General features: G+C 39.2%; 2 protein-coding genes across 2 annotated transcripts in view; both read left to right on the top strand.

Annotated features, from left to right (window-relative positions):
• LOC140952756 (E3 ubiquitin-protein ligase TRIM71-like) overlaps positions 1-4,481 on the top strand; it is a 4,611-nt gene extending 130 nt beyond the window's left edge. The window contains exons 2-3 of the mRNA XM_073402199.1: positions 2,340-3,032; positions 3,744-4,481. Of these exons, the coding sequence (XP_073258300.1) occupies positions 2,562-3,032; positions 3,744-4,481 (1,209 nt within the window). The 5' untranslated portion in view covers positions 2,340-2,561. The remainder of the gene's footprint in view (positions 1-2,339; positions 3,033-3,743) is intronic.
• Positions 4,482-6,165: 1,684 nt separating this feature from the next.
• LOC140952755 (E3 ubiquitin-protein ligase TRIM71-like) lies at positions 6,166-12,470 on the top strand. Its single transcript, XM_073402198.1, has 3 exons — positions 6,166-6,305; positions 9,188-9,892; positions 10,768-12,470. Exons 2-3 carry the CDS (start codon positions 9,191-9,193, stop codon positions 11,473-11,475), a joined length of 1,410 nt encoding a protein of 469 aa, XP_073258299.1. The 5' UTR covers positions 6,166-6,305; positions 9,188-9,190; the 3' UTR covers positions 11,476-12,470.
• Positions 12,471-12,542: the final 72 nt, after the last annotated feature.

The following is a 12,542-nucleotide window of genomic DNA, read 5'->3' as shown; positions in this document are numbered from 1 at the left end:
GTAATGAAGATATGCTGTGTAGATCGTTAAATTTAGCCATCGCTCGGCTGGCTAGGTATATTAATAAAGTGACGCTCGGAAATTGTTTATGTTTACTCTTGTAAACTATTTCACTTCCAGAGTCTAATTTAGGACATAAAATGCAGTCCTAACTTTTGCATTTGCCGACGAAATCAAATCCCGCTATGTGGCAACTTGAGTATCTGTTCAGGTGTACTTGATTTTTAGCACAAAAATGTGAAATTAAATTGCCGGCTGTCATTCAGCATTCGCAGTTTGGTTACTCTCAAGTAGGGATCGAAGTTAAAACTAATTACACTTCGCGATGTACTGTCCAAGAATATTTCAGTAGATCGCCTCGTCTTACAGATAGATCAATAACTGAAGAAGAAAAGCACCAAAAAATGTTTTAAATGTGGGCAAATCTTGCGTACAGCACAATGCACTGTAACACCCACAAAGTTAATTGGTAACTCAGGTAATTTTTGGGTCTGACACTGTAAATCAATGAAAAAAAGTGCAGTCCAAGTTCGATGGCTATTCGGAGGTGCAGATCATGGCCAATCTAGGGGTGCAAAAAGGACCATTCAGTTGTGTAGAATATACTAATAGTGTAATAATATAAATGAGTATGCTTTACAACACTGGCTTCATTCTCTATGCAGTATACTTACAAACCACCTGTTTAATTTCTAGCTGTAACTATGATACAATCCCAAAATATTGCATTGACAGGGTGTCCAGTTCCTATTTTTTCCTATTTTTTGAGCATATTCCTGTTTTCTCCTATTTTTAAACAAAAACCTCCTATTTTTCCTATTTTTTAGTTGGTGAAGCCAAAATTTGCAAAAATTTTGAAAATGGAATAATAGTTGTGTTGTGTTTTAGAGTGAGCTTTATCATAAAGCAAGTTGTATGTTGACCTTGATGTTCTAATATTAGTAAAAATAATAGCTACCTTTGTTCTTTCCATGACCTCTATTGCCCATTAGAGTTCTGTTAACAACTTTGTTATAATTATTGTTACTTTTTGCATAATTTTATAGTGCACCTACATATATGTACATGTATTGTATGTAGTGTTACACTTCTCATGAGTGTTGAATAATATTGTGCATAGCCCACTGAAACTGCATTTCAGTCTCTGAACACTTCATGATGTAATTATTTTGAAGTCTTGCTCCCTTTTATGTTCATCTTTGAAACTGAAAACATGATCAAGTTGCCCTTTGACAACACAGATCAGATAAATCATCCAATCAGCTTTTTGTTTAAAGAACTAATCACTAGCTGGATTCTGTATGCTACGTGAAAAGAACAGACTCAAGTTTAGTTTATGGCACTAGCTCTCTTGGTGGGCTCTTGTTAACAGCTATACTTAAGCAACTGATGAAGGATCAAATATTTTGGTTCCGAAACCGTTCTTCCGGTCATAGCTAAGAAGAGTGTTATATTCCTCTTAGAACTTAACCATAACACACTTACAATCTGGTACCAAATAGATCAGTGTCATTTTGCATACACTGCAGAAAGCCAGGTTTGGTACTTAAAACTATGCGGTCTGTTGACTCAAACAATCATATTCTCAACCAGCTACCGATTGTAGATTAATGGAAGGAAAGATATCATGGGATTTTTTAGTTCAATATCCTTTAATGACAACGCAATCGTAAGAAATTTCTGTCCTAAGAAATTTTACCTTTGAAGCTTTTCAAAGATTTGCCGCCAACTAGAAGGGTTTGTCATATGATCACCTTTGATTATAGAACGCGCTCGACCTGTAGTCAACAATGTCATCCTGATTACAGTGTAACTGATCCAAAAAACTAAATGTTACTGATCTTTTTCACTCCTTCTAAGCCGCGAACGTAAAGGCTAAGGACTCGTGGTTTTTATTATAGCCCTGATAGGGTGCGGGGAGGCTAACTATGTCGACGAAAGTACTATTGATTTTCCTGTTTTTCTCCTATTTTTTAATACAAAGTTTCCTATTTTTCCTATTTTCTCAATCCCGAGTTTCCTATTTTCCTATTTTTTTGAGCAACCATGCCGCTGGACACCCTGCATTGATTGTGGGAAGGCCTGCAGCATTCTCATTCCCAGAGCCACTCGGCTTAATTTGTAATGAACCACGTTACCAAGAAACAACGGGGTTTGGGGACGAGAATGGACCTGCAGTAACTGCGGTACCAGAAATGTTTTCCAGCCCATGCACGGCTCAGTTGGGGCATCCGCCGAAAGTCGAACCAACGAGTGGCATTCTAGCTTGAACAGAAAAGTGCTACTCTACTTTTGTCTATATTATTCAGTTTCAAAGATTTTTCCTTTAATTTTTTCAGACCGCAATGGCATCTGCTCAAGTACCCGAATGTCCTATCTGTTGTGAGCATTATGATCATGAAAATCTTTTTCCTCGTCTTCTCATTTGCGGTCACACCTTCTGTTCAAGCTGCCTAAGAAAGTGACTCAAGAATAATTCCATTTCTTGCCCAGACTGCAGAAAAACAGTGCCTGTTCCCGGTGGTGTCGCAGGACTGACTAAAAATTATGCATTATTAAAAATGGGTAACAACACACCTCAAGACATAGAAGGTTTTCATGACTGCGAGGCATGTGATGTCAAGCATCCTGCAACCTCTTGGTGCCTGGACTGTGATTATGATATGTGCACAACTGCAACTCGCTTTCACAGTCGCAACAAGGCAAGTCGTGACCACAAAGTTGTTTTCTTGGAGCAGTTGGCTGTGTCTGTTTTCTGCACTGAACATAAGGAACAATTCCGCTTGTTCGATGAAGAATGCAATCACATGGTCTGTAGGAGCTGTGTTACACTTACACATGAGAACCACAGCCTTCTGTCTTTAGCTGAAGTTGGTTTAAAGTATAAACAGGAGATGGAAGCACTTGTGACTCAAGCCAGCGCTCAAGCAGAGGTGATTAAAGATGCAGAAAATCGAGTTTTGAATGCAAGTAGTGATATGGAAAAAGCTTACAAAGAACAGCGTGCTAAAATTCAAAGCGTATTTAAGAAGGTGAGTTTGCCTTTGTTTCACGTTAACGTTTTCTTTCTTTTTATATATTATGAATCAGTCAATATTAGATCACACACAGTTCATATGGTGATCTTAACTCAAGCAACACACTCTTACCACTCCTTGATCTAACTAATTTATATCAACCTGCATAAGTATTGATAATTTCTTTGAAACATAACATAAACTAAAATAGAATAAAATGAAATAGCATATAGAAGCAGGCAGGACAAAGCACAGGCGTAGCAATTAATGGCGAAAAATATGCAAGTGCAAATCTACGTACTTGTTTGAAGAGTTAAAAGCTGAAATGTGGCTAGCAAGTGGTATGAGGGGTTTACATATGGCAAGACAGGTGAGAATCATGTGATGCTGTGGAAAAATACTGGGAGCTTTGGCAACCACTGTAACAATGTAAAAGTAAAAGTACTTTGAGCGAAACAGTGAGCTACTGATTATTGCACGAGCATTGATTGCAAAGGTGAGGAGAATAGAGTACACTAAGGGCAATTGAGGGAAGAACTATTACCGCCTTAGGGCTCATTAATCCCAGTTTGAGGTTAAACTTATAATATAACAGATACAAGCTGCTTCGTTTAGAAGCCCTTCTAAAGCCCCTTACGAAGATGAATAAGCACAAGAGTTAACGGTATTTGAACTGCAAATTTTTCCGAACATATCCACCTTTTTTTTGTCTTTGATTGGTTATAGCTTCATGACGCAGTCACGACTAGAGAACAAGATTTGATAAATGAGTTGGAAATGCTACACAGCAAAAAGGCAGCCATACTCACAGAGCAACGAGCCCTTTTGCGCAATTGTCAAGACTGTATAGAGGCTACCGTCAAAGGCGTTAAATCAACAATCCAATCCTCAGATAATGCTAATCTCCTTTACGTCAGATCAACTATAGAGTCTATACTCGAAGCCGCCACGAAAAATCAATATCTAGTTCTTGAGCCAGAAGCCCAGTTTGTACCAGAGCTTAACCGCTGTGAAAAAAGGAGATTACAGCGAGTGGTAGGTGCACTTAATAATGTGGGTGTGGTCATGGACAGGTCCACCTGTGCAGTAACAACCACTGCTGCCGGTTCGGGCCTTGAACAGGCAAACCCGGGGGAGGTGGCGTCTTTCACTATCATCGCTCGTGATGCTCAAAGGCTCTCGCGAGCCGTGGGTGGCGATACATTTGTAGTGGAGCTTAAAAACAAATCTGACGAATTAGAAGATAAAGTTAGAGCTGATGTTCAGGACAAAGGATACGGAAAATATTTGGTAACTTACACTATTCCTAGAAGTGCTAAGCGGGTTGATTACACATTGAGCGTGCGCTTACGAGGTGCTCACATTCAAGGCAGTCCTTTCACTGTACACATGGCATCATCACTACCCTGCAAGACTAACAAAGTGTTATCGGATGTAGCTGGTAAAATAACTCAGCATAGTTAGAACATTTGATTTCCGTATGTCAATTCAGTTTGTTTACGAAAGCTTGAGCTCCCAAATCCTAATTTTTGTCGAACTGAGAAAATTGTTATTTTTTTTCACATTACTGCTAACAGGCACTTACAGGCACTTAATCTGCACTTTTCAAATCGTAATAATAATAGTAATAATAATAATAATAATAATAATAATAATAATAATAATAATAATAATAACAATGATAATGATGGTGATGATGATGATGATGATAATAACAGAACTCAATCTATACTTATAAACAAGAAAGAACTCATAATGAGGCAATGCGCACGATCCATGACTAATTCTCACTTTTTACTCTCGCCCTTTTGCTGAAACTCAATCTTATGCAGGCATTCCTAGAGGAAAACGTTCCTCAAAACACTCAGAACGGGGTTATTTTTAAAACGTGGAATTGGAATTTGGCTATTTTTTTTTTCAGATCTGCCGTCAACTTTTTTTTTTCAGCTTCTTACATGTACTACTGGTATATTTCGCACAATGGCTTCATCTGGGCTAGCGTGCGTGGCAGGCACAAAAAGATGAAGGGGAGGAGAGAGGGAAAAAAGCGCGAAAGGGAAGGAAGCGTCTGGGCATGAGCTTCCCAAGTACTAGATATCTTTAATGTTGTGGTAACGTCAAGAGGCAAAGAATACTACGGCACCATTGCAGAATTTACCACAAGTTTGCGAATCTCCTCCTCCTTTAGCTATTAAAGTAGACTGGGATAACTATTTACATTGTGGTCATGTTGGCATGTAGCCTTATCTTTCTATGTATAAGGTGGCAACCTAACTGAACTCGTGCTCAGGGGGCTTGCACATCGAAAACCCGTGCGCTCCTGGGGACGAACGGACTTATTAGGTACACGTTAATATACCTGTGTGGTGAATCTTCATATTCAGCTCGAAGGCCTTGTAGGGTTGATTCGATTTTCTTAGTGTATTTCCCAGTGTAATCTTCGAGTTGCTGTTTTTGTTTAACTGACGAAAAAATATTAGGTCTAGATTCAGGCTTTCGCAGAGACTGTCAGATAATATTGTAGGGGGTTTACGAGCAACTCCCTCGCTGAGCGTAGAGGTACCAGGTATCTGAGTTTACATCTTGGTGTTCTTTAATCTTTACAGCAGCTCATATGTCTTGTTCACAGCATCACGTAACGAATTCTGCTAGACAACTAACTGTAACTAATCTCAACTTCTATCTCACTTGAGCTAAAAACTGGCAACTTACATAAGTAAAACGTTGGTACGTTCAGGCTTGCTGACCATGAGAGTTACAAACGCTTTTCCGAATGACTTAAACGAATTTCCTGTCGATAACCAAAGTGGAATAAACAAGTCCATAAGAAAACCAATGAAAGCATGATAGCTAAACCCACAAAGCTCTACCTTACAGCAAAACAGGAACTTTGATGTAGGTAACAATAAAGGTCAACGATGGTTCCAAAACGTGCCCACTTCAAGGACTGACAATCAAATTTAATAAATGACATCATGTTGAAAAACTATTTTAAAAGGTAATAGAATTTGCAAACCTGTCGACACAAATGTGGCTTATCTATAAACTAATCATAACAAGACTCTAGTCACGAATGAAACGTCAAGCACAAACACTAAATAAACTTAAAATAACCTAAAAAATACTTGGAATGGTAACCTATTCCACACCCCAACCTTACATGCGGAAGTGAAGTGTTTCTTCTTGGAAACACAGTTCTCGTCAACAAGGTGGAAGTGTTGTCGGTGGAGAGATAGTGCTGAGAGCAGTTCTTGCATTTGCTTTATTTTGCTGTTTTCCTCACTTAAGGTAAGTGATGTCTTTTATAAGATTATAAGAATATATGAAGGCGAGGGTTGTTTTAAGGCAGTATGCACAGCGAAATTCAAGCAAATTCTGCCATCGTTCAGCGCCGTCGATGATTCAGAAACGTAACTCTTTGAAAACAGGAAACGACAATAGTTAGGGATACTGTTTACCTCAACAGTTTACCCGAATAGAGACGAAACATGTCCGTATGCACATTAAAGTGAATGGGGCTGTTCGGAAATCTTAACCTAATTCTTTTTACCATCAAGCAAAAGCTTTACCCCTCTCCTACTCCGAAGTTAAATTGTCGCAGCCCAGGCCTATTTGTAAACATACAGTAAAACGCCGCGAAGAAGAACCTAGAATTTAAGAACCTGCTGGCAGAAATTTGTCATTTTTATACTCCAAAATATAAGAACGAGTTTAGCCAAGAAAAATCAACAGGTTCTTATATGTGGGGTGAGATTACATTTTCATAAACATTTCGATCAAAAGTCTGGCTATAATAGGGGGAAATTTTTATTACATTATATAATAAATGTATAATGTATACAACCATTGCTGGAAACTGCATATCTTCTAGCTGTTAACCTAGTTTTGTTAGATTTTTGGTAGATAAATGCCTATTATGAAGGATAAATACCATTTATAGCAATTTCTTGTGATCAACTGACAGTATCCTTCTTCATAAAAATTAAGAACCTATTTAGCCTAAACTTCCAATAAGTTCTCCAAACTGTAAGAATCTATTCTGCCAAAGTTCAAAAAATCTAGGTTCTTCTTCGCGGCGTTTTACTGTATCACGGACATCACTATCTTGCCGACTACAAAGCGAAAATAAAACAAGCCAAGCGCACGACTGCACTACTATCTCAATGGCTTAGAAGAGGGTAGTCCTCATCATACTGACTAAAGTGCTTTTCTTTTAAGGCTTCTATGGCTTGTTTCACTTGTTTCATGCAAAATACTACACATACTACACCAAATACACTAACTACACCAACTACATTAACTACTGTAACTACAACAACTACAGTAGCTATGGTAACTGTAGTGGGCAAAGTGGGTATGGAATGTCTCTATATTCGTGACGGTTATCATGAACCCATTACCTTATACTTGGTCTCGAATATTACCTTTTGTAACGTCTTCATCTCCTGTACATTGCTTTTCGGTATATAGATGACAAATAAAATATGGGATTTTGGTTGAATGCAATTCTGAATAGACTTTGTTATTCTTTGGGGGATATGGGATCTCAGCTTTTTTCCATAATCTAGCATGCAGGATAACCTTACCCTGAAACGTAAATATCACTTTCCCATTTTTACGTTGATTGTTCTCAGTTGACCTTAGGGCCTGTATGAGACACGGAAATATTTGATTACTTAGTAGTCTTATTTACTCTTAGGAAATCATCGCCCGACATGTTCTAGCAAAATCTTTTTTAGTTTGGTTTGTTGAATAAATTTGTTGTTCAGTTGGACTTCCCTGAGTGTATATCACATTCAATTACATAGCGAATAACTCGTTACGTTTATCGTGTTGAGTTCCTGTCCGCACTGACAGTTCACATTAACGACGAACGAGACACGTCACGTTCAATTTGAAAATTTCTCAAAATAGAAAATGAACAGATATAAACAGTGCAAACCAATTCTTATGGATCATACTAGCTTAAATTTGTAGTGATCAGTAGAAAATGGAAGAGGACCTGTCATTTTTTGAAAGAAAAAGCCCTAGGGATGAGCAGCGTGATCAGATAGCGGCGCTTTGAAATAAGATGAATTGTGGAGTATGTGTCACGTGTCATGTGGTGAAAATAGCAAGGAATCCTTGGACATGTCGTCGCGGAAATAATGAACAATTATTCCTCGAGCCCGAGTGGGCTCTGAGTCAACAGCCCATGAGGGCGAGAGGAATAATTGTTTTAGTAAAATCCACTAGTTGGTAAAAAATATCCGAGACAGAACAACTTCAGCTAGGAAAACGCGATTCAGCCGTCATTGTTTTGGTTTTCAAAGCCGGCGCTTTTCGCTACAAGTGGGCTATAACATATAGCCTAGTAGTAGCTCAACCAATCAGTACGCAGAATTGATAATAGACCACTACATGGGTTTTACTACACTGATTAGTCTGTCACTTGACAAATTTAATCTTCATTTTATTTGATTTTTACTTAATAAAGTGTGACTGTATTAACACGATTTTTACGTTTCCCTTTGAAGATGGGTATGCCATTCTCACGCGCATTCTAAGAATCGAAAGGAGTATCAGTTTGGTCCAGCCCCCGGAGATCGAACCCGTTACCGCTCAACAGCCCATCGCTCTAAGCTTGCTAACGTGATTACCGTACTTTGTTAGCCTGACTGTGAGAATTGGGCCCTTTTAAAAACGTTGAACTTTTCATGTAACTAACTAAATACTCATTTGGGTGGACCCCAATGACAATAGTTTAATACACTGCGACCAGTCTCTCTTTTTTTTCAGATTTAGTAAGAGGAGTGCGTGCGCGCGGGCGCGAGCGTCTCTCCCGTCTCGCGCCTTTCATCACGCACGTGGTTATTTCGTGTCTGGGGCGTTGAGCTCGACAGACTAAGAAACAAGATAGATTCTAGTAGTCTAAATGTTCGACGGTTGATTCAAACACTTTCTAGTCAAAATAAATTATAACACTTTTTTCGCATTTAGATTCGGCTCATAAAAAGTTCGACTTTTGAAACAAAGTTGCTCCACAGTCGAAATTCATGTGGGCCACTCGAACGATTCAAGCGTCGATCTTTTCACGTACTAAACTGAAGGAGTTAGATTCGATACGTGAAAAGTTCTACGTTTGAACTGGGCCTTACTTTGAACATGTTTTCTTCTTCGTTTATTTTCAGACAATGGCTTCTCCTAAAGTACTTGTCGAGTGTCAAGTGTGTCGTGAGGTTTATGATTATCAAAACCTTTGCCCTCGTATGCTGAAATGTGGTCACAGTTTTTGTACGCGCTGTCTGCGGCACTTGCTCACTGCAAATGACAAAATTCCCTGTCCCACTTGCAGAGTTGAAGTTAACGTACCTCAAGCTGGAGTCGCGGGATTACCAAAGAATTTTGAACTGTTACGCATCTTGGATGTCACACCTCAACAACAAGAAGGTGAAAGTTTATTCAGCTGCGAGGTTTGTGATGATAAGCATCCGGCAATCGTCTGGTGCTTCAACTGCGACGAAGATATGTGTAAGGTTGCAGCCGAATTTCACATTCGCTATAAAGTAATGAATCATCACGCACTCATCTCACTGGAATCAGCCACTGCAACTGCGTTTTGTTCAAAGCACAGCCAGCCATTCCGTTTATTCGACGAGACCTGCAATCATATGGTTTGTAGGGGATGCATCAACCGTAGTCACAAGCGTCACAAATTATCATCCTTTGCTGACGCTGCTTCAAAGTGTCGTCAGGAGATGCAGGAACTTGCCACTAAAGTTAACGCTCGTTCCGAGGAGATAAAAACTGCAGAGGCTCAAGTGAAGCAGGCGATGCTTGACATGGAAAATTCGCGTAAAAAGCAAAAAGCGCAAATTCATAGTTTCTTCAAGGAGGTAGGTTTCCCTTCGTTTTACAGACCCTGCTAACCAAATATCAGTTTTCTTATTGCAAGATTAAAAGAAAAGTCAATCCCCTCCCCCCCCCCCCCCCGATTCCACACACAAACACACACACACACACAAGCACCCAAATACTTTTCCCTGGGTACCAATCGTTTTTTCTCGGATGCTCCACGTTTCTATAGTCAAGTCAGGACTCTATTAGGCTTCTTCCCGGAGACTTCTCAGCATTACCTATAACTTTAAAGGGCATGAAATGACCAGGGTTGTCATTTCTGTATCTAGTACGATGACAAATATTCAAAATTAGCTTAATTATTCAATAAATTCTAAAGGACCGCAATTCCGGCAACAGCAATTTACTTAAAAGAGCGGGAAGGTCAGCGGGAAGTACAAATCTATGAGGCCCGGTTCTGCTTGACAAGCAATACTGTCAGCGTCTTCGAATACCTTCGCTTTCCCTTTGTCCTGGCCGTACACACTAAACTGACGATCGACATCCATTAAAAGAAGCCACTTTCGAGGGCGTTTATGAAAAACCGGTTTTTGATCTTTTTGGTGTTTGTTCAAGGCCCAAAAGTATCAAAGTCTTCTATACGTTTTCAAACCACAATGCATTTTACGAACGATTTTATAAGGCTGAAGCAATGACTAATCTTACTCGCACTCTTTACACGGACTATTGCTAACATGTTGCTCAATTCCTGTTTCAATAGGTATCTGTTTGGTGCCTTCCAATAGTAATAAATTATACAAAACAATACCATCCAGAAAATAGAATTTAAAACAACAAACTTTCTCTTCCAGCCATGTTGATCTACGATGTTTTAAGATAATTGCTTAGACGTTATGTTTGTCATACGTTACAGATGCATGACGCACTCAATGCGAAAGAGCAAATTTTGACGAATAAGTTGGAAGAGCTATACAATAACAAGGCAGCCATCCTCGTAGAGCAGCAAGACCGACTGCACAAATTTCAAGAAAGTGCAGCGAATTTTTCTTCCCTTATCGGATCCTCTCGTGCTGCTGATCTGCTTGTTGCCAAGTTTGCTTTAGAGGCGACACTTAGGGACACAGAAAACCAATCAATGCTGCTTGAACCAGAGGTCCAGTTTGTCCCGAAGCTTATCTTTAATCGCAGGAGATTGCAGGACCTAGTGGACGCGCTCAATAACGAGGTTGGCGTTATTGACGATTCAACCTGTGCAGAAAATACAATTGCAGAGGGTAGCGGATTGAAATCGGCAGTCGCAGGAAAGGAGAGTTCCTTTACTATTATTGCTCACGACGCCCAAAAACGTCGTCGGATTCTGGGTGGCGACTTGTTTATGGTGGAACTTCAAGATGAATCTGGTAACAAGAAGGCCACAGGAAATATAGAGGACAGAGGTGATGGTAGTTATTTGGTTAGTTACACTGTCCCTGCTGCTTCGTTACCAAGCCTTTACAAGCTGGTCGTGCGCTTTCGTGGTGCTCACATTCAAGGCAGCCCTTTTTCTGTAAAATTCTTTTCGACTGCAGAACAGCCTTTGTTAGAAGAGCTTTTTCTTGCTTTGTTTGTAAAACATAAGTAGGTTTTTGATTGTCTGGGTGAGTGTAGTCCTGAATAGACTGTCGTTGACAGTACTTGATGTTTCGACAACCTGTGTGGTAATCACCTTCAGAGTTAAAGCAAGCAGTATCTCAGTTGGCGGACGGTATTAAACTCTAGTTATTGATCTGTTTGGTCAGTAACATTGGAATGTTGTTGGCCGTCTGTGAGTTAAGCGGTGATGTTATAGACTTTGAAGACTGTACGTATGATTGGTGCGTTTCAAACCGTCTTTAGTCATAACGGTCGCTGTCCTTGTCAGTTTTGCTTGATCGTGAGTCCGTCAATAAGTCTTTTTTAAGGTGCTGGTAACTAGCTATAACTGTAGAGGGTGATTCGACAGCGTCAGTGCAGCGTTTGTTCCAAGTTAGTAAACCAGCTTACTAAAATTTAACTTTAGTCGTTGGTTAATTTTAGGTATTCTTGAGAGCTCTGAACAGATATTTCCTAAAAAACGGTCGTTGGGTGCCCCTGATTACATGTGTTTTTGGTCGTAGGCATCTATCAACAACATCTCATAATAATGGAGTCAATAGAATGTGGGATATGAAAACCGAAACAATACCAGTGGTCGTTGGAGCCCTAGAGCTAATTAAGAAGGGACTGGACAAGGTCACTTGTATAATCCTGGGTAAAATTAGCACCAATGAAACCTAGAAAATTACAATGCTTGATACATCCCACAACCTAAGGAAAGTACTGTCACTGAAGTAACTTTTTCCCTTATAACGCCCCAGGACCCGGTCAACAGTGGATGGAAAACAGGGAAACTTGACGAGAACAAAATAATAATAATAATAATAATAATAATAATAATAATAATAATAATAATAATTTTAATTTTTAAGAGAAAAGAATCTTTATTACAAAACCTCAATTAAAATCCTATTTACAATCAACCTGCTGTTACAAAAAATCTAATTAATTCATCAAAACACTATCTACAATTCCATCCGTTACAAAAGAAACCCCTCGTCCTTCATTAGAGAACAAAAACAATCCTATATATTATAAGTGAAGATAGAAAAAACTATTCATTTACCAATTCTA

The sequence above is a fragment of the Porites lutea genome, chromosome 11 (genome assembly GCF_958299795.1).
Source record: "Porites lutea chromosome 11, jaPorLute2.1, whole genome shotgun sequence".
Lineage (NCBI taxonomy): Eukaryota > Metazoa > Cnidaria > Anthozoa > Scleractinia > Poritidae > Porites > Porites lutea.
This window is presented reverse-complemented; position numbering and strand designations above follow the sequence as displayed.